Raw genomic sequence first — 22,683 nt, 5'->3', positions numbered from 1 at the left:
AACCTGCCCCCTCCCCGACGCCCCTACACGGCGTGGGGAGCCCCCCCCCCCTCATCCAGCAGTGGATGTGACGGAAGGACCGTGCACCGTACATACACACGTACGTCTCGAATCATAACTATGACCTCATCGCTAACGCTCTTTTAAATTCTAACCCCCCCCCCCCCCCCCCCGCGTTTGCACGGTTCAAATCAATTTAAAGCCACCGCCGCGTTGCTGGGAAAATGTAATTTAAACTCTCGCTTCGAGCGACAGAGCAACGTGTCGGGTGATTGACGCCACGTGGCACCGTGTGTCGGCCCGAGTGGGGAAAACACGACGCTCCGTTTCTTCCCCTCGTCTTCAAAAAATTCCCTACGCGCGGGCACTCACCCACGCAGTCACGCACGCAAGGACGCTCGTGCGGCTGCACTGCATGCATCAGCGTGGCATTAGCACTGACGCAGCATCGGCGGCCGAGTGTTAGTGTAATGGGTTCCGGAGACACTTGTAGAGGTAACTTCTTTATTACAATCCAACACTCCAACAGTCCTGATACTCTGTTACAGCCTAGGTACACAGCCTAGGTACACAGCCTAGGTACACAGCCTAGCGACACAGCCTAGGTACACAGCCTAGGTACACAGCCTAGGTACACAGCCTAGGTACACAGCATAGCGACACAGCCTAGGTACACAGCCTAGGTACACAGCCTAGGGACACAGCCTAGATACACAGCCTTGGTACACAGCCTAGGTACACAGCCTAGATACACAGCCTAGGTACACAGCCTAGCGACACAGCCTAGGTACACAGCCTAGGTACACAGCCTAGGTACACAGCCTAGATACACAGCCTTGGTACACAGCCTATGTACACAGCCTAGATACACAGCCTAGGTACACAGCCTAGCGACACAGCCTAGATACACAGCCTAGTTACACAGCCTAGGGACACAGCCTAGGTACACAGCCTAGATACACTACTCTGGCTACGCTCTGGGGTCCTCCGGCTACAACTACCCTAGGGGAGGCTACCAGACCCGACCCAGCCAAGGTGCGGGTCTGGACTCTGGCTTCCTCGGAACTCGCCCTTACAAGGACGTAGAGCCGGGAGTCCCAGAGTCCCACCACTGGCCCTCACAGCGTCCCGGCCCTTACAAGGACAAGCGGGACGAGGGGGTCCAGGGTCCTAAGCTGGCTGGTCTTGGGTCTTTAGCTGCGACTGGCCCCGATCGGCCAGGGAGCTGCCCTTTTATGCCTCGTCCCCAACGAGGGGTGGGGTTGTGTGCGCCCCCAGATATCCCACAGAGCACACACAGCCCCCCCGTTGGTGGCGCCAAGGGGCTTAAGCGTCTGGGGTGACTGGGATCCCAGCGCCTGGCGCCAAGGGGTTAAGCTGTCTGGGGTGCCTGGGATCCTAGCGCCTGGCGCCAAGGGGCTTATCTGTCTAGGATCCCAGAGCCTCCAGCAGCCCCTCCCCTCTTATGGCACTACATTAGCATTGAGCGGCCAGAGGATGAGGCTTTAATCGCAGCGGGGCAGGCGAGCGCGACGGGCTCGCGGCTACCACGTAGGCCGTGCAACGGTTCTCGCCGTTGGGGGCGTCTCCGCCGACTTGTCGCGGTTCGTGGCAAGGACTCGAATCGGGAATCGGATCTTTGACGTCCCGTTCTGAGTGACTTCTCGTTTGGACGGTCTCTCTTTTTTTTAAATCCTTCATATTAAGTTCACTTGCTTGCTTGCTTGCGCGCTTACGACCGTGCAAATTTTTCGGTCGTTTTTTAACCCACTTGCCGTGATCCAATCGAGCTGACATTTTGCACACAGACTCGTTGTGAGTGACAATTTATTTTCGTGAAAAAAAATATCCAAAATTTTACACTGTTTAGGGAAAAAAATTTAAATATTTAATTACCAATTGCTTAATGCTGCCAGACAATCATCTGACCCATAGGTGACAGCCATCTCAAGCCAGAGGACGAGAGGACTCTAGCCGCCACGCATATAAAGGATTTAGAGTGAAAAACTTTGTTTTTACGGGTTATACTTGTTAAGGCTGAGTCGTCTTGAGCAGGGGAGGCCTAGGACAAATCTTCCTCACTTGTTATCGGTCGTGAGCGGGAATCGGAAGTCGGGATTCGGAGCGTAGCGCAGTGTGCGCTTGCCGACTCCCCACACGCACAAACAACCGTGACCTTCCACTTGCGCGTACAGCCTGAAACATGCCTCTCTCGTTGCCGCTGAAGTCCGGTCTCCGCGCAGACCGGTGGCTCGGGCTGTCAGGCCCCGTGTCGAAGGGGGGGTCCCCGCGAGGGCCACTTTAACGCGCCGCGCTCCGGCGCTTATTTCCCACGCGGGCGCGAACACATTAACGTGACGGCGGCTGCCTTGAACAAGTAGGGGAAACCGACGGATGCACGAGATTTGACTGGGGGAAAAAAAAAAAAAACTTCAAGGTTTTTCCCGTCGGCGTTCTCGACCTGGAGGTGCACAAATATTCACCGGGTTTGTCCAATTTGATATTCTTAGGTTTTTTTCGGTAAAGTCACGTAGGTAAAAAAATTAAAATTGATAAAAAAATAAAATAAAAATCACGACGTTGTGTTGCCTCCGAAACGTCGTGATTTTATTTTATTTTATTTTTATTAATTTAAAAATTTTTACCTACGTGACTTTACCGAAAAAACCTAAGAATATGAATCCTTGCAGTCACGAAAGCTTCAAATCTAGAATTGTCCAATTTGACTTTTTTCGTAATCGAGCGACTCGTGCGTTCACGAATTTTAAGCTGCTTGAAATATCGGGAGGAATGTGTGGGACCTTCAAAACACACGGCACTGCATGGGTAATAATAAATAAATAAAAAGCAAAGGCCGTAAGTTAGGAATGGAACTCAGGTCGCAAGTGTACGAACCTGTGCCCTACCATCAATTAAAAAGGGTAAAGTGGTTTCCGAATGAGCAATGAGTCGGTATTCATCCTCCGTATGCAGCCTGGAGCCAGTGATTTTAAGATGTTTCTTGTTCATGTTTTTACGTTTTAGTTTGTTGCGTTGCACCCGATTCAAGAGCCCAATGGCTCACAGGGCTATACCAAATAAATGAAACTGAAACTGAACTGATGGAAATTCCTCATTCATACGATCCATACGGCAACCACAATTGACTTCCCTACACTTACTTTATTTGTTGAAGCAAACTGTGCCATGAACCCGACCACCCGAGTTCAATTCCCCGCTCCCAGCCATCAACACCAGTGACGATAACATGAACCGGTCCTGGGCCTCCCTTAGGTTGACTCAGGCTCAAATGAGTACCTGGTGCGGTGTGTAAACATCGCCACTAAGGAGAGAAAGGCGGCCGGGCGTGGTGATCACCACCCACCCCCTCGTGTGCCATTCCGACCTTCGTAGGTGCTACTCTCTAACAGCACTTGCCCCCAAGAGTCTCCTTAGGCTACACGGGGGATCTTTGTCTTTGGTATAGTCGTGAGCACCCGCATCTCGAGTGGGACAGGACCAGCGGCACTCCCGGGGTGAGAGTTTCCGTTGTTTGGTTTGCGTGTGCTTCCTACGGGAACTCGACACTCACCAGGACACGAGACCTCTGGGAGGCAAGTAATATAAAAGCACAACAGCGGAGCTGCAAGGCATCCCACCGGTGCTTCATTTAATGAGTTCCACAATTGATTTTCTCATCCTGATGTCAAGTTTTCCTTACCCTTTCATCGCAATTTATCGCCATCGCTTCGTCACGAGACGGCAAACTCGTCGCTGGGCAGTGCTGGCTCGCCTCCGTGTTGGTGAACAGGCCCGCGGAAACGGACACCACAGAGCTACCACTGAGATCTCTTCCAGTGACCTCTGGTGCAGGTACACACGCAGTAGGGGGGGCAGCAATTCTCAGTGTTTGTCAGGTGGACGGTCAAACCGATATATTTTAATTCTCAATGCCGAAAGTTCGCCAATTTAAGTGCGGAACCAAACTTTAACGTGGTAGTGGTTTTGTGTGCAGACTTTGCTTTACCGGGCTTAGATCATCAATTCAACCTACCTGAGAACCTGCTGATCATGGGTTCGAACCCCGGGACCTCGGCGTGTGCCAGCTCAACGCTCTGACCTCTCTGAGCCACCTGGCCACCTCCCAAGATCCATTTGCCGACCCCAGTAGTGAGCGCAATGCTGACCAGTTCTGGGTTCGCCATCTGACTCGCTGAATTTAATCTGCAAATTTCCATTTAAAGCTTTCGTGACTGCAGGGATTCATCTGCTTGGTTCTTTCGGTAAAGTCACGTAGAAGAGAAATAATAAAAATATAATATTATATTATTTTATATTATTTTATTATTTTATTTTTACTATTTTATTATTTCCATTCTACGTGACTTTACCGAAAGAACCAAGAAGATTAATCTGCAAAGTTTTACAATCTGGATGGGTACACTCCCCCCCCCCCCCCCCCCCGCTATCTCTGGCTTTTCCTGAGCATGCTGGTTATTCTTATCATTTCCCTTCCCCATTTAAATCTTCATATTCCCCAGGTCCCCACTGAGGCAGCGGGGACCCTATTCCGCTTCTTTCCTCCCCCTTTGCGCGCGGATCCGTCGCGCCGGAATGGATTAACCGCGGATTTTTTTTCTACCCCGTTGCCGGAACGTTTCGACGCGGTATATCGGGGCTTACGTTTTTGTTGTAATTTTTATCATTTCATTTATCGAGAGGGGGGTACAGCGCCCGGAAGCCTGTGTCCCGCTGAGCGCTTTCCGTCCAACGGCATCAATGGCCCTCGCGAAGTTTCGGAGTGAATATTCTGACGGCGAGCTCACGATTAATTGTACACCGGGGCGGGGGGGGGGGTTGATCGTCAACTTTCGCTGGGGCCGTTTCGGCTGAATTGCTTTCGCCCGCAATGTCATCGGCGGGCGTTGCGTAACACGAATCGTGGTTGGGCAACCTTTATACTTTTTGTTCCATTTTCAAAAATAATTGTACACCTTCTTGGTTCTTTCGGTAAAGTCACGTAGAAGGGAAATAATAAAATAATAAAAATAAAACATAATAAAATAATTCTCACGACGTTTCAGCCTCAACGCAAGCAGCCGTCCTCAGGTGAAGAACAGGTCTGTCGCTGTCTTTCCGACAGACCTGTTCTGAGGACGGCTGCTTGCGTTGTGGCCGAAACGTCGTGAGAATCATTTTATTATGTTTTATGTTTATTACTTTATTATTTTATTATGTTTTATTTTATCACTTTATTATTTCCCTTCTACGTGACTTTACCGAAAGGACCAAGAAGATGAATCCCTGCAGTCACGAAAGCTTTAAATCGATAATTGGTCATGCCGCTGGGAAGGCTGCCCCGTGCGAGTAATGGTTGGCACACTGGGACTTGGCCATCCATAGGTCATCGGTTTCCATCTCTCAGCACGTGGCAGCTAAAACGACGCTGTGAGTGTACGAGTTCTCCCCGGCCTCTTGTCAACGCAGCGGCGTAAGTGGGTCACGCCACGGTCAGTCCATCGGCGGGTCGCGTGCGCTGGGGTAGAGTGTTGCACACACCCTGACCCATTGCAACATGGTCAGGGTCAGTTTGGAGGAGTTGGCCAAATGACCTCCTAGAGAGGGAGCTCTATACAGCCTCCGAGAGTGGAGAGGCTTTCTGCCAGCACCGAGCAAGAAATTGCGAGGGCTGCACCCTAACCTGTTCTCTGCTTGACTAAGTGTTGTATATTTCGATTTAAAGCTTTCGTGACTGCAGGGATTCATCTTCTTGGTTCTTTCGGTAAAGTCACGTAGAAGGGAAGTAATAAAATAATAAAAATAAAACATAATAAAATAATATAATAAAATAATAAAAGAATATTATATAGTAATTGTTATGTTTTATTTTTTTTACTTTATTACTTCCCTTCTACGTGACTTTACCGAAAGAACCAAGAAGACAAGTGCTGTATACTCCCAGTGTGAAATCCGCGTGGCACCTGTAATGAGTTTATTTCCATTCCAGCTCATGCCACAGACAGCAGAGCCAAGCGCGGTGTTGTGGATTTCCCCGAGAGTGACATTTTTGCACGTCCCAGCATCCTTCAAGGAGCCGCCTGACACAGTGGCCAGATTGTGCTTTTGTTCCAGATGTTTAGGATGGTGAGTTCCTTTGCGCCTCCCTTAGACGGCGGCTTGACCAACACACCGCGCCTCCGGTTGGCTACGTACGGTGCGAAAGAAGTCGATGCCGTGAGTTGTCGTGAATTGGCGCATTGTGATTCAACTCGAACTAGAACCAATTCGCTGTGTCTGTGTGCGTGTCATTTTTTTATTTTACCGTCCGTCGCGGTGAATACAGCAGCGTCTTTCTCTCGAACGACTCTATCCCGGCGACGCGCCATACGGTAGACTCGAGTAAAAGGGCAACGCGCAGAGGTCGCAACCGGGTACCCGATACCCGTACCCTACCCGATACTCGGCTACCCGTACCCGGCCGGGTACGGGTACGGGTAGCCGTTTGCGACCCTGGTGCGGCCGGGTACGGGTAGGCCGTGAGTCACTGGTGAGTAACCGTTTGTCACTCATTTCGGGTAGGGTACGGGTACGGGTAGGGAACGGCTACCCGTACCCGGCCGGGTACGGGTACGGATAGGCCGTGAGTCACTGGTGAGTAACCGATTGTCACTCATTTCGAGTAGGGTACGGGTACGGGTAGGGAACGGCTGCCGGGTACCCGGCCGGGTACGGGTACGGGTACCCATTTGCAACCCTGGTGCGGCCGGGTACGGGTAAGGAATCAAAACCCGTTTGCGACCTCTGGCAACGCGTGCTTTACACGAGCAAGCCTCAATGAGCGTGTCCATCGGTGTCAGAATCGGCGTTAATGCCGCCCCATTTTCTCGCCTTCCCCTTCGCCCCCTCCATCCCTTTACGTTGTTAGGTTCCTCTTCCATCGTTTTCACATATAAAAATCCATCTTCCCGCTCGCGGCACTCACATCATGGTGGGGCAATGAGCGCACATTTTTTTTACCCCCTCTCCTCTAAATTCAGGAGCAAAACAATAAAAAAAATAGACGTATCCGCTACACCCCTTACACTGTAGCCATGGCAACGTGAGGTCTCGCAACGCAGCCGCTGATAACCAATTTAATTCCATGCGGCACTTTTATAACCTTTTTTTTTCTTTTTCGATTTAAAGCTTTCGTGACTGCAGGGATTCATCTTCTTGGTTCTTTCGGTCAAGTCACGTAGAAGGAAAGTAATAAAATAATAAAAATAATAAAACATAATAAAATAATTCTCACGACGTTTCGGCCACAACGCAAGCAGCCGTCCTCAGGTGAAGACCAGGTCTGTCGGGGAGACAGCGTCTGAATTCAGACGCTGTCTCCCCGACAGACCTGTCGAGAAGACAGAGTCTGACAGACCTGTTCTCCACCTGAGGACGGCTGCTTGCGTTGTGGCCGGAACGTCGTGAGAATTATTTTAATTATGTTTCATTTCTATTATTTTATTACTTCCCTTCTACGTGACTTTGCCGAAAGAACCAAGAAGATTTTTTTTTCTTCTTCATTCTCATTACGGGCATTGAGGCCGCCACATTGGCTCAGTAGCGCAGGTTGGCACGGACTTGCCCTGGTGTGAGGATATCAAGTGGAGCCTGTTGTTCAATTCCCTCGCCCCCCCCCCCCCTTCTCTGCCCCCCACTTCGTAGCCCAACGCCTGAAGCTCTCCGGCACTTGCGTGGGCACTGGAAGCCGTGGCATCTCCTGTAAACTCGACAGCTACTGATTTGAACCTTCCTCAATGTCGATGGTTTGCTGGGTCACTGAACCACCTCAACAACCACTTAGCTCTCTCTACCTTAAGAGGTTTTTCTTTGACGCCCCGCCTGCCGCCCGCCCGCTCAGTTCCGCAGTGTCATTAAGAAAATGATTAGAAAGGAAGAAAAAAAAACCCTCCATCCCGGTAATTATCGTGTATGAGTCAGTCAACCATGTCCCATTTCATAATGCGCGAACGCTTCTGCGATAAAATTTCGATTTAAAGCTTTCGTGACTGCAGGGATTCATCTTCTTGGTTCTTTCGGTAAAGTCACGTAGAAGGGAAATAATAAAATAATAAATAATAAAACAATTAAATAATTCTCACGACGTTTCGGCCACAACGCAAGCAGCCATTGTGGCCGAAACGTCGTGAGAATTATTTTATTATGTTTTGTTTTTATTATTTTATTTCGCTTCTGCGATTCTCTCTCCAGACTGTCATTATTTCAGTCACTGGCTCAACTCGGGCGGACGTGCATTGCAGCGGTGATCGGCTTCCATTTCAGAGAGGGGTTGTTGGCTTCAAGCTGAGCAAACGACGTCTCCATGCATGCCGCGTCGCGAGTAAACAGCGGGGGGAAATACGCAGCGTAGCATTGGGGAATGGCGATGATTGTGGCCGTGCGGTAAGACAGGCACAGATCCCCCGCGTAGCCTTTAACAGGCTGTTGGGGCAAGTGCTGTTTGGCGTGCGCGTTATGAAGACCCGGCACGGCACGTGACGGGGTGGGTGGTGAGCACCACGCCCGGCTGCCTTTGTCTTCCTCGTGCTGACGTTTGCACACCGCCGCGAACCACTATTATCTTATTCTTAGGTTTTTTCGGTAAAGTCACGTAGGTAAAAATTTAAAATTAATAAAAGTGAAATAAAAATAAAATAAAAATCACGACGTTTCGGAGGCAACACAAGCTTCCGGCACCTTAACAACTCTTGGAACCTCCCATTTCAATCAGTCTACACAACAAAGGCTCATTTCTAGCAGCGTGCTTCAGCCGCACCGAACCTCACAAAAATAATGTCCAGGTGCCTGCCTTGGCTCCTCCCACCCTCAACCAGTATATATACAAGGACTGTTTTCTTGGAATTTCTCTCTCTTGATACAGCAATCGTGCTGTGACGGTTCCACCTGAAGACGGAAGCTTGTGTTGCCTCCGAAACGTCGTGATTTTTATTTTATTTTTATTTTACTTTTATTAATTTACATTTTTTTTACCTACGTGACTTTACCTAAAAAACCTGAGAATATGAATCCTTGCAGTCACGAAAGCTTCAAATCTAGAACCACTATTATCTATTCGTGTTGTATCAAGGCGATGCGCGGGCCCGATGCATCGGGGCGTCGCGACGCACGGATGCACCGTCAACATAAACTCGAACGCTTCTACCAGGCAGGTGATGAACAGATGGTGGGATGGACCCACTGCCCCGAACCAGCAGAAGGGGGTAAAGGTCGTTTGATTCTAAGCTTTCGTGACTGCAGGAATCCATGCTCTTTGGTTCTTTCGGTAAAGTCACGTGGGTAGAAAAAAAAATAATAGATCACGACGTTTCGATCGCAACAACAAGCGCCCGTCTTCAGGTGACAGAATCAGACTGCAGTCTGATTCTCTCACCTGAAGACGGTCGCTTTATTTTTTCTACCTACGTGACTTTACCGAAAGAACCAAAGAGTATGGTAAAGTTTCGATTTAAAGCTTTCGTGACTGCAGGGATTCATCTTCTTGGTTCTTCGGTAAAGTCACGTAGAATGGAAATAATAAAATAATAAAAATAAAACATAATAAAATACTGAACGAAATTGCTTTATTATTTTAATTCTACGTGACTTTACCAAAAGAACCAAGAAGTATGGTAAAGGTAGTGCTTTGGTTAAGTAAGGGGGGCGGGGGATGCTGAGATAGGGATATAACCAAAACACGCCTGCCATAAACACAATAAAAATATGAGCATGATTTCCTTCCACCCGTCCGAGTCTGATATGCAGGGATCATATCCCTTATCCTCGGTCCATGTCTCCCGACCCTCCTGCCCGATAACTTATTTCAGATGTTGTATAAAGGGGGGGGGGTGGTGGTGGGGGGGGGTCAAGCTTTTTTTAAGGCTGAGCCGTCTTAGGGGAGGCCTAGGTCTTGCACAAATATTCGCCGCTGTAATTTGGTCGTGAGCGAGAAAATCGGAATTCGGGTCGTCGGGTTCGTAGCGCAGTGCGGTCTGCTAACCGGCTCCTCACTTGTGCATACAGACTGAAACATACCTCTCTCATTGCTAACGCATGCTTGTGAACTCGTTTAAAACTGAACGAAATGTTCTTTAGCAGGGAAAGCCCACTGAGCTCTTCGCTGTTTTTTTATCGAAGAGATAATAGCACCGCCTCGATGCTAATTGAGAAAGAAATCACTTTGACTTTTTAAAAAATCATATGAACAAATTAATTCGGATAGTGGTTGGATAGGTGACCATCAGGCACAGCAGGTTGTGTTATAGGTGATAAGTGGGTGGGTGAGTAGGTGGGTGAGCAAGCGAGTGGTTGGGCGAACAGATGAGCGAGTGGCTGGGTGAACAGATGAGCGAGTGGTTGGGTGAACAGATGAACGAGTGGTTGGGTGAACAGATGAGCGAGTGGTTGGGTGAACAGATGAACGAGTGGTTGGGCGAACAGATGAGCGAGTGGCTGGGTGAACAGATGAACAAATGGTTGGGTGAACAGATGAGCGAGTGGTTGGGTGAGATTAGTGAGTGGTTGTGTGAACAGATGAGTGAGTGGTTGGTTGAAGAGACGAGCGAGTCATTGGGTGAACAGATGAGCGAGTGGTTGGGTGAACAGATGAACGAGTGGTTGGGTGAACAGATGAGCGAGTGGTTGTGTGAACAGATGAGCGAGTGGTTCGGAAACAGATGAGCGAGTGGTTGGATGAACACATGAACGAGTGGTTGGGTGAACAAATGAGTGAGTGGTTGGGTGAACAGATGAACGAGTGGTTGGTTGAAGAGATGAACGAGTGCATTTAGACTTAAAACTTTCGTGACTGCAGGAATTCATTTTCTTGGTTCTTTCGGTAAAGTCACGTAAATAGAAAACAAAAAATCTTAAATGAAAGCAAAAAAACCCACGACGTTTCGATCGCAACGCAAGCGGTCTTCATAAGGCGGAGAGAAAAAAATGAACGAGTGGTGGACAGATGAGCGAGTGGTTCTGTGAGTTACTAGATGACTCGCAGAGTTATTCACTTGCTCTGTATCGCTGTCCCTTGCCGCGCTCGCTCTCTCGTTCTCTCCCATTCTTCGTGCGTAAAATCTGCACTCTGTGAGATGCTCGTCGCATTCTGGGACGCATTACAAATGTGAATTGTTGTCTTTGTGTGATTTACCAACCCTTGCCTTTGAAGTTCCGGATCAGAGGCGTGCGCCACTACACCTCGGTATTATGTGGCAGCGCCAAAAGCTAAGGCCGGACATGTGAAAAAAACACCTTCGCGGAATTTGAAACAAAAAACAAGTATAACCCGTAAAAACAAAGTTTTTCACTATAAATCCTTTATATGCGTGGCGGCTAGAGTCCTCTCGTCCTCTGGCTTGAGATGGCTGCCACCTATGGGTCAGATGATTGTCTGGCAGCATTAAGCAATTGGTAATTAAATATGTATTTTTTTCCCTAAACAGTGTAAAATTTAGGAAATTTTATTTCACGAACATTAATTGTCACGCACAACGAGTCTGTGTGAAAAATGTCAGCTCGATTGGATCACGGGAAGTGGGTTAAAAAAACGACCGAATGATTTGCACGGTCGTAAGCAAACAGGCAAGCACGCAAGCAAGCAAGCAAGTGAACTTAATATAAAGAATTTAAAAAATTACGTGCATTTCGATGTGCGTCAACAGCTGCCGGGGGAGGCAGACGGGTAGCTCAGAGGTCAGGGCCTCGGTTCGGACCCAGGTCACAGCAGCCTCTGGTTTGAACCGCGTTCTCAAATGCAGTGGGTCGATGGTCACATGCCGTTTGCCAATGACTCCGCGAAATAATGGCATTGCATTGTATTTTGGTTCTGAACTGAAAGTCGGTGAAAATTCCACCTTTGAAAATCAAGCATACCATTTCGATTTAAAGCTTTCGTGACTGCAGGGATTCATCTTCTTGGTTCTTTCGGTAAAGTCACGTAGAAGGGAAATAATAAAATAATAAAAATAAAACATAATTAAATAATTCTCACGACGTTTCGGCCACAACGCCTGAGGACGGCTGCTTGCGTTGTGGCCGAAACGTCGTGAGAATTATTTTATTATGTTTTATTTTTATTATTTTATTACTTCCCTTCTACGTGACTTTACCGAAAGAACCAAGAAGATCAAGCATACCAGTTTTGCCTATCAGGATGGGTGGGATAGTGCCACCAGCTGTGGTGCAGTACAGAGGTCGCTTGAAAGGAGCTCAGAAGTAACTCTGTGATGTCTGCTTCTGTGGGATATTCTCTGGACACGAACGGGTTGACACCGCTCTGCAAGACTTCCGAATAGATAATCGATCTCATCCCCATTACGTGACACTGGTAAGATAATCGGGATACCATTTTGGGGGAGTATAATACACAAATAATATTCATATATTTGTAAATTAAATGTATATTATGCAGGGTAACATTGGCTCACACGATGCGTCTGTGCTGTGTGTACTGTGTGTGTCGTACGCAGAGTAACATTGCCTAAACATGATGCGTCTGTCCTGTGTGTACTGTGTGTGTGTGTCATATGCAGGGTATCTTTGGCTCACATGATGCGTCTGTGCTGTGTGTGTGTTCTGTGTATGTGTGTGCTGTGTTTGTCGTACGCAGGGTATCTTTGGCTCACATTATGCGTCTGTGCTATGTGCATTGTGTTTGTGCTGTGTGTGTAATAGGCAGGATATCATTGGCTTACACGATGCATCTGTGCTCTGCGTGTGCTGTATGTGTCTGTGCTGTGTGTCGTACACAGGCTATCATTAGCTCACAGAATACATCTGTGCTGTGTGTATTGTGTGTGTGCTGTGTGTGTCATAGGCAGGATATCATTGGCCTACACGATGCATCTGTGCTGTGTGTGTGTGTGTGTCGTACGCAGGGTATCATCGATTAAACGCGTTACGTCCGTATGTAGAAATGTGTGTTGAACCTCTTTCGCACCATGCATAGCCAACCGTGCTAATAGTCTGTGCTGTGTGTGTGCTGTGTGTGTGCTGTGTGTGTGCTGTGTGGAGCGCAGTGCCAGCCAGGCCTGGCCACGAAGTTGCTCTACGAGTTGCTCTACAAGGACCCCATCAAGCTCGTACTGCTGCCTGGCTGCAGCAGCGTCTCCACGCTGGTGGCCGAGGCGGCTCGCATGTTCAACATCATCGTGGTGAGCCGAGGGCGATCGTTGGTGACCCAGCTCTGGCCAGAAACTCGCCATGCCCTTCGAGACTTCGGTTCTAATGACAGGCAGTGGCTGAAAACTATTACCCCTTTGCCATTCCGGTGACGTACGTGTACGTGTACGTCATCAGTTTTTTTCTTCCGATTCTGTTCCGATGAGGTGCACTTAGGGAAGACGAACTGTGCCGCACGCCTCCCCCCGCGTGGCCTTGTGTGGGAGCCTCGGTACGTGTTCAGGTCAGAAGACGTACCGATGAAATAACATTATTTCATACGTGTACGCCATCGGAACAAACGTTTTTCGTTTTTCTTCCGATTTTGTCACGATGACGTACACGTGGGGAAGTCATACCGGGGCTCCCACAAGGCCATGCGGGAGGGCGTGTGGCACAGTTTGGTGCTGGCTTTCAGAAAATGCGGTCGTGTTGCTACAGGTCTCTGCGGTGAGTAAATCAAATTAACGCTAGCCGCTTGCGCATTCCGAGGTTCAGCGGCGTACGGGACCCACCCTGCAACTTTCAGACGTCTCGGAATCGGATATGGTTAGCGAACTATTTTTATTGTACCAGTTAAGGCTCACCGAGCGAACTAGCTCTTTTCCAAAAGCAACCTGGCCACAAATGATAGTCCAAAAAACGCATGTTAAGTCTAAATGTGGAAGGGAAAAACCAGAGGACCCGGAGAAAAATCCACACGACAACGGGGAGAACGTAGAAACTGCAAATTTACGGGGTTCAGGGTCGGGATCGAACCCATGAACCTCCTGTATACCAGGCGAGGTAGTTAACATCTCGCCACGACCTCCTGTATTCCTCCTGTCGACCTAGATTGGAACCCAGGCTCTCAGCGGTGCCGGCTGAGTGCTCTGACCTCTGGGCCACCCAATCACCTCCGCTCGCATCGTGACGGCAATGTGCCGTTGGCGAACGTGGCAAGGTTTCACAATGATAACAGCTTACAGTGAAAATGTTAACGCTCCGTACAAACCAAGATCGACCGTGGCAAACCGAGACACTTGCAAAGCCGTTCTTACTTTACATTTCATTTGCAAGTGTTGTTTCACGCGTCGGGTGTCAGCTGTGGCACATCGCACCAGTTGCGCGAGTGATTCACGCACTCTTGACAACAGCGACACCTCGACAAACCCAACTCTTGACGATGTAATCCGTGAACCCACGGAGACGCGCAGAGATACATAGAGACTCCAAGAGGTGCGCACAGACTCGTGTAGATACAGAGGGAAACATGACAATCGGGCCACAGGTGTGCGATTGTGGCCACGTAACCCAAATTTGAGACCGTTGAATTAAACCAAATGCGGTCAGCCCTCCTTCAACGGAGGAGGAGGATGAACAGCAAAACGACACGAACTCTTTACACTATGAGACATCTCCTTTACCAGTGGCAAAATATAGTAGTAGGTTTTTACCCTTTCAACTGGTACAAAAACTGATACCTTTATACAAGGCATCATGTTTGCAATAACCACAACGCAAGCAGTCAAAATGCAAACAAAAAGAAACAACTCTGATGATGATAATGATATGCACTGTCCTTGAAGTTGATTGGTCCACACCCGAGACAGCTTTTCTTAGAGCCTAGTCTCCATTGGTGTTGGACCAGATGACACCAAAAGGCGTACAACTCAAAGGCAGCGCACTATCAGAGTATTGAGAGCTCGGGGTAAGCATGTACACTATGAGACCTCCTTTACCAGTGGCAAAATATAGTAATAGGTTTTTACCCTTTCAACTGGTACAAAAACTGACACCTATATACAAGGGATCATGTTTGCAATAACCACAACACAAGCAGTCAAAATGCAAACAAAAAGAAACAACTCTGATGATGATAATGATATGAACTGTCCTTGAAGTTGATTGGTCCACACCCGAGACAGCTTTTCTTAGAGCCTCGTCTCCATTGGTGTTGGACCAGATGACGCCAAAAGGCGTACAACTCAAACACAATGCACTATCAGAGTATTGAGAGCTCGGGGTAAGCATTTACACTATGAGACCTCCTTTACCAGTGGCAAAATATAGTGATAGGGTTTTACCCTTTCAACTGGTACAAAAACTGACACCTTTATACAAGGCATCATGTTTGCAATAACCACAACACAAGCAGTCAAAATGCAAACAAAAAGAAACAACTCTGATGATGATAATGGTATGCACTGTCCTTGAAGTTGATTGGTCCACACCCGAGACAGCTTTTCTTAGAGCGACCAGATGACGCCAAAAGACGTACAACTCAAATACAGCGCACTATCAGAGCATAAAGGTGTCAGTTTTTGTACCAGTTGAAAGGGTAAAAACCTATTGCTATATTTTGCCACTGGTAAAGGAGGTCTCATAGTGTAAATGCTTACCCCGAGCTCTCAATACTCTGATAGTGCGCTGTCTTTGAGTTGTACGCCTTTTAGCGTCATCTAGTCCAACACCAATGGAGACTAGGCTCTATGAAAAGCTGTCTCGGGTGTGGACCAATCAACTCCAAGGACAGTGCATATCATTATCATCATCAGAGTTGTTTCTTTTTGTTTGCATTTTGACTGCTTGTGTTGTGGTTATTGCAAACATGATGCCTTGTATAAAGGTGTCAGTTTTGTACCAGTTGAAAGGGTAAAAACCTGTTACTATTACGACACGAACTATCTCTCTCTGCTGAAGTCCTCTCGTCATGGTCAGCAGCAGCAGACCTCGACATTGACATCGAGCTGCTGAACACATGGCCATCACACGCAAGAATATCATAGAATTATCGTAACTTTCCCTTCCATAATTTGTTATATTTGTTGAAAATGTAAAGTGTCTTAAGGATTTAAAGCTTTCGTGACTGCAGGGATTCATCTTCTTGGTTTTTTCGGTAAAGTCACGCAGAAGGGAAGTAATAAAATAATAAAAAATAAAACATAATAAAACATAATAAAAAATGATTTAACCCTAGGTTTCTTTATTTTTATTATTTTATTACTTCCCTTCTACGTGACTTTACCGAAAAAACCAAGAAGGTGTCTTAAGGATGATTCACCTACTTGCTTGACCCGATTATTGTTCAACGTAGCCGATATTCGTTACGTTTCAAATGTCCCTAAAATGTCTTTATATAACCCTAGGTTTCTTTTAAAAAAAAAAGGGGCAGTGTTTCAGAATGATGTCATCTCCGGGTTAAATAAAAGAGATTAACAAACTGTTATTGCTATTATGCTAAAGTAAAAGTAATTTCCAGTTCAAGTGAGCATCGAAGGCTGTGGCTCAAATTTCCTTTACAGCCCTGGGTCAGTGGTGGAAACTCCACATTCCTATTGGCGGTGGCGACTCCATCCGTTGTACGTTCGCTGTTACCCTCCCCCACAAAGTGGTACCTATTTTATCGACCCCGGTCGGTAGGCTGGGCCGAGTCAACTCCTCAACCAGGATTCGAACTCGCAACTTTTCAGGGCAGCTCATTCTGCTGCTGAGCCACCTGGCCAGCAAGGGATCATTACATCAAAATTATGAATGCGCCCCCCCCACACCCCACCCACATTTAAATACTCATCTCCCCCTCCCGCACATGTGAATCAAGCGACGGGCTGTCACGGACTCTGTGAAATAAAATCCGCTGTGTTTTTTAATCCTTTATATTAAGTTCGCTTGCTTGCTTAGGACCGTGCAAATCTTTCGGTCGTTTTTTAACCCACTTCCCGTGATCCAATCGAGCTGACATTTTCCACACGGACTCGTTGTGCGTGACAATTAATGTTCGTGAACAAAAATGTTTCCAAAATTTTACACTTTTTAGGACAAAAATATTATATTTAATTACCAATTGCTTAATGCTGCCATGCAATCATCTGACCCATAGGTGGCAGCCATCTCAAGCCAGAGGACGAGAGGACTCTAGCCGCCACGCATATAAAGGATTTATAGTGAAAAGCTTTGTTTTTACGGGTTATACTTATTTTTTTCTCTTTTTCTCCGCAGCTGTCGTACGGATCCAGCTCCCCGGCGCTGTCCAACCGCCAGCGTTTCCCCACGTTCTTCCGCACGCACCCCTCCGCCACGCTCCATAACCCGACACGCGTGCAGCTCTTCAAAAAGTGGGGCTGGACCCGCATCGCCACCATCCAGCAGACATCCGAGGTGTTCACGTCGGTGAGCGTTGCCCTTCATCGTTCCCCTGCGGTTATGAGTTGCTGTCAGTTTTAGTGTTTCGCGTTAACTGTTATTGTTCATTATTAACTTATGCTTAGGTTTTTTTCGGTAAAGTCACGTAGATAAAAAATTTTTTTATTAAAATTAATAAAAGTTAAATAAAAATAAAATAAAAATAACGACGTTTCGGAGGCAACACAAGCTTCCGTCTTTAGGTGGAACCGTCACGGCACGATTGCTGTATCAAGTAAGAGAAATTCCAAGAAAATCGTCCTTGCATTACCTTGTTATCTCGGCATCTCTTGAGGAAGGCCAGCGTCTCGAGAAGACTGTGACTTCTTGTCTCGTTGTCTGTTAAAAACTCTAACAGATAGGTGGAATTCATCCCCGTAGAGGGTATTAATTCTAGGATTCATACTCTTGGGTTTTTTCGGTAAAGTCACGTAGGTAAAAAATTAAAATTAATGAAAGTAAAATAAAAATAAAATTAAAATCACGACGTTTCAGGTGGAACAGTCACAGCACGATTGCTGTATCAAGTAAGAGAAATAATATCCAGGGCCCACCTTGGCTCCTCCCACCCTCAACCAGTATATACAAGGACTGTTTTCTTGGAATTTCTCTCACTTGATACAGCTGTCGTGGCTGTGACGGTTCCACCTGAAGACGGAAGCTTGTGTTGCCTCCGAAACGTCGTGATTTTTATTTTATTTATATTTTACTTTTATTAATTTTAATTTTAATTTTTTATCTACGTGACTTTACCGAAAAAACCTAAGAATATGAATCCTTGCAGTCACGAAAGCTTCAAATCTAGAATTATTATTAACCTATTTTACCGTGACTTGTACGGATGCCGGGGTAGCGTCCGGTGTTGTTTTTGTTGTTGATGAAACCCGATTTGAGAGCTTATTGGCTCACAGGGTAATTCAAAGTAAAATTAATTTAACTGAACCATCATGATTCCCTCCATTGTGTGCCATTCATCGTTTCCTCCATCGGTCTCGCATTGATCCCGCATCGATCCAGCATTGTTCCCTTCATCATTCTCGCATTGATCTTGCATCGATCCATTCATCGATCCCGCATCATTCTCTTCATTGGTCCCACATCATTCCATTCTTCGTTCCCTTATTCTCGCATCGTTCTCTCATCATCTCTTCATCGATCCTTGCATCGTTCCCGCATCGGGGCATACACGCGATAATGGACATGGAACTCATCTCTTCTCAAACACGGAAAGGGCACCCCCAGAAGCAGCTGTCCCCGTGCGGTGCAAGGTGACTCAGCACCTGGTCTGCAATGGGGCGCGCTAGTCCACCAATAGGGGAGCGAGCTTTGTTCCGTATAATCCAAATCGCTAATAACATGGGGGCACTTTTTCGAATTTGGCAAATGGTTATAGCAACCGCGGTAACTACCAGGGTGGCCACTAGATTCGAACCGTGAACCTCTGCAACATTGACGTACTGTATTTGCGGTTGGGGAACGTAATAATGATTTAAAAATGGAAGTATCGCACTCTTTTATGTTCTTCCAATCGCGCCTTTTCCCTTAAGCATACACGTCTGAAATTAGGTATTAGCAGCAGGTAAGAAAAAATGTTAAGCAATTAATCCCTCAGAGGGAGAGAGAGAGAGAGAGAGCGAGCGACTCAGTTGAGCCAGTTGGCATAATAACAGCGTCCTTATTGATTGACTCTGTCACAGGGCAGTCAGAGTCGAATTCCACAGCTTACGAACAATGAGGGAGGGGAAGCGTTTGTGCTCTGCACTTTCATCAGATGAGATGACACTTTGGAGATCCACAAATTCCCATCCGACCACCACCCCTCACCCATTTCACCGACCTGGCTTACTCAGCAATTCAGTCAAATAAATAACAGCATGCCGCGTGAGAAATCGAAACGGCAAAAGGTCATTGGTTAGGACTTTGAATCAAAGCCTGCACTTCACAGCAAGAGGAAAACATCCTCCTAAGGTTCAGCCTCCACTTCTCCCCGACGGTCCTCATCTTTGGATACCAAAAGGGCAGAACCGGCCCTAGACCTTTGGGGGCCCTAAGCAAAATTTGGTTGGAGGCCCCTTTGATGTTTGATTTTTTTCACCCACTAGCTAGCAGTGACTCTAGGGGGCCCTCTGCTGGCCACGGGGCCCTTTGCAATTGCAAGGGTCACTTAGTGGCTGGGCCGGCTCTGCAAAAGGGCAACGGACCCCAACATCTCCAGGGGCTGGTCAACGTGCTCGTCGGCTACGCCAAGCTCGCCATGCACAGGGCGAGGAAGGTGGCCCTGGAGGGGAAACGTCCGGCCAGCAGCCTGGGCATCTTCCGCGCTCTGGTCGGAGCCAGGCTGTGGCTGGAGTTCCGCTACGCGCGGCTGACCCACGCCGTGCCGGCCTTCAAGGAGCAGTGGGCGATGGAGGAGGCCGTGTGCTCGGTGGCAGATGACGGGGAGCTCTGCATGCTGTTATGAGCTACCCGTCGGAGGCCGTCGGACTGCGAGAAGGGCTGCGTGCAGAACGAGAGAGAGCGTGAGCGAGAGAGTGAGCGAGAGAGTGACCGAGAGAGTGAGCGAGAGAGTGAGCTAGAGAGTGAGCGAGAGAGTGAGTGAGAGAGTGAGCGAGAGAGTGAGCGAGAGAGTGAGCGAGAGAGTGAGCGAGAGAGTGAGCGAGAGAATGAGCGAGAGAGTGACCGAGAGAGTGAGCGAGAGAGTGAGCTAGAGAGTGAGCGAGAGAGTGAGCGAGAGAGTGAGCGAGAGAGTGAGCGAGAGAGTGAGCGAGAGAGTGAGCGAGAGAGTGAGCGAGAGAATGAGCGAGAGAGTGACCGAGAGAGTGAGCGAGAGAGTGAGCTAGAGAGTGAGCGAGAGAGTGAGCTAGAGAGTGAGCGAGAGAGTGAGCGAGAGAGTGAGCGAGAGAGTGAGCGAGAGAGTGAGCGAGAGAATGAGCGAGAGAGTGACCGAGAGAGTGAGCGAGAGAGTGAGCTAGAGAGTGAGCGAGAGAGTGAGTGAGAGAGTGAGCGAGAAAGTGAGCGAGAGAGTGAGCGAGAGAGTGAGCGAGAGAGAGAGCGAGAGAGTGAGCGAGAGAGTGAGCGAGAGAGTGAGCGAGGGAGTGAGCGAGAGGTGGGGTTTTACATAAAGCAAAGTTATTATTAAAAAAAAAATACAAAATGATGAACGAAGCAAAGTGCCGACTACACCGAGCATCTTCTTGTTTCCACTGAATGTAAAAAAAAGAAAAAAAAGGGAAGCATGGCCCTTCACGCAGTGGTTATGTTCTGTCCAAGCCCCGCTTGCTCTTGTTAACAGTCAGAATGATGCCATTACGATTCGTGAATGTGACCGCTAATCTCTCTCATCTCTTCGTCTCCAGTTCCGTTATCTCCATCTTTCTACATGACTTTCATATCTTGTTCAACTCTTTCATCTCGTTCATCCTCATCCCTGTCATCTCTCATCCCTCATTATCTCTCGCTCATCTTTACTAATCAGCATCTCAATGTCTCTGTGAGCCGTATATTATCTCTCAGAGGTGCCACGGTGGCGAAATGTTAAAAAGCTTGCCTGGCATACAGGAAGTCGTGGGTTCGATTCCAACCCTGACGCCTGTTGTATATTTGGAGGTTGCATGTTTCTCTCCCTGTGGCCGTGTGGATTTTTCTTGCAGATCCTCCAGTTTTGTTTTTTGTTATTTTCTTTGAACCTATCTACGTGACTTTACCAAAAGACCCAAAGAATATAGATCCTCCAGTTTTTCCCTCCGCATTTAGAATGAACATGGATTTAGATTATTTGGCTGCAATACATTTCCCCTTCGTTGTGCTATCCGTTTGTGGCCAGTTCGCTTCTGAAAAATAACCATTTAACTCGGTGGGCCTAAAATAGTTGATTAGTTCATAGTTTTCACCCACTACCTGTGATTAGAACTAAGTTCTCAAGGGCATGGCGAGTTGATGTTTTATTTTTATTATTTTATTATTTCCATTCTACGTGACTTTACCGAAAGAACCAAGAAGAAAAAAATAATTTTGGAGCTTTCGTGACTGCAGGAATTATTCTTTGGTTTTTTCGGTAAAGTCACGTATAAAAATAAAATAATAAATTAAATAATAGCATACGACCTTTCGATTGCAACACAAGCAATCATCATCAGGTATAATGAAATAGCGACAGAATATAACCAGAAAACTATAGACAGACATATAAGCAGACAGATATCACCAAGATACATAGAGAGAGCAACCCAGGTACAGAGAGAGGTGATCGTCTCTGTGGGGTGGCCTTAAATAGACAGAGGGGGGCGGAGGCAGAGAGAGGGAGGGGGTAGGGAAAACATGTACATGTCAATGAGTACGAAGGGAGGGGAGTAAGGTAAGCAGGCTTAGAGGGAGACAGAACACACTAAATTAAATAACCTAGCAAAGTATCATAACATTTCGATACCTTTTTCTCTCTCTCTGGGTTTCTTGTTCTCTCTCTCTGCCTGTATATTTAGTGTAATTTTCTCTGTCTACACTCGTTTTGTATCGTTCTTAGGTTCTGCTCTGTCTGTGTGTCTCCGTTCCTCTTTTTTTATGTTTTGTCTTTCTTTGGAATTTTCACACTTAAATTCTAACTTAGCAATCTTTGAAATACGTAATCGACCAGGCAATGCATTAATTGTGTGTTGACCGACTCTCTGTGTCGTTTTACATAACATTTCGATACTTTGCTAGGTTATTTAATTTAGTGTGTTCTATCTCCCTCTAAGCCTGCTTACCTTACTCCCCTCCTTTCGTACTCATTGACATGTAAATGTTTTCCCTACCCCCTCCCTCTCTCTGCCTCCGCCCCCCTCTGTCTATTTAAGGCCACCCCACAGAGACGATCACCTCTCTCTGTACCTGGGTTGCTCTCTCTATGTATCTTGGTGATATCTGTCTGCTTATATGTCTGTCTATAGTTTTCTGGTTATATTCTATGTCGCTATTTCATTATACCTGATGATGATTGCTTGTGTTGCAATCGAAACGTCGTATGCTATTATTTAATTTATTATTTTATTTTTATACGTGACTTTACCGAAAAAACCAAAGAAGAAAAAAATAGTTCATTTTTAGTTTAGCTCGGCTTCAGCCGCTCCCAGGACCCCCTGTGGGCCAGGCGTGGCCCCCCACGAGGGACTGCTCACCAATCAAGACCTCCCGTGTGCCCTCGTGAGCTTTGTCACCGCTTCTCACAGACGCTGGACGACCTGGAGGACGAGGTGAAGAAGGCCGGCATCGAGATCAGTGTGCGCCAGAGCTTCCTGTCCGACCCCACCATCGCAGTCAAGAACCTCAAGGTCAGTCCCACTGAAGGTCACGCGCGCCCTGCCGATAGACTACCTG

The 22,683-nt window shown here is 47.3% G+C and overlaps 1 protein-coding gene across 1 annotated transcript in view; it reads left to right on the top strand.

The window, feature by feature from the left end:
• The window catches only part of LOC133343849 (gamma-aminobutyric acid type B receptor subunit 1-like), a 352,259-nt gene that overhangs the window by 287,772 nt on the left and 41,804 nt on the right, over window positions 1–22,683 (top strand). Inside the window, exons 8-10 of the mRNA XM_061553804.1 lie at window positions 13,029–13,163; window positions 17,149–17,319; window positions 22,536–22,637. Of these exons, the coding sequence (XP_061409788.1) occupies window positions 13,029–13,163; window positions 17,149–17,319; window positions 22,536–22,637 (408 nt within the window). The remainder of the gene's footprint in view (window positions 1–13,028; window positions 13,164–17,148; window positions 17,320–22,535; window positions 22,638–22,683) is intronic.

Source organism: Lethenteron reissneri, chromosome 1 (assembly GCF_015708825.2).
Source record: "Lethenteron reissneri isolate LAM-NWPU_2019-01 chromosome 1, ASM1570882v1, whole genome shotgun sequence".
NCBI lineage: Eukaryota > Metazoa > Chordata > Hyperoartia > Petromyzontiformes > Petromyzontidae > Lethenteron > Lethenteron reissneri.
Note: the sequence above shows the minus strand (reverse complement) of the source record. Positions and strands in the feature narration are given on the sequence as shown.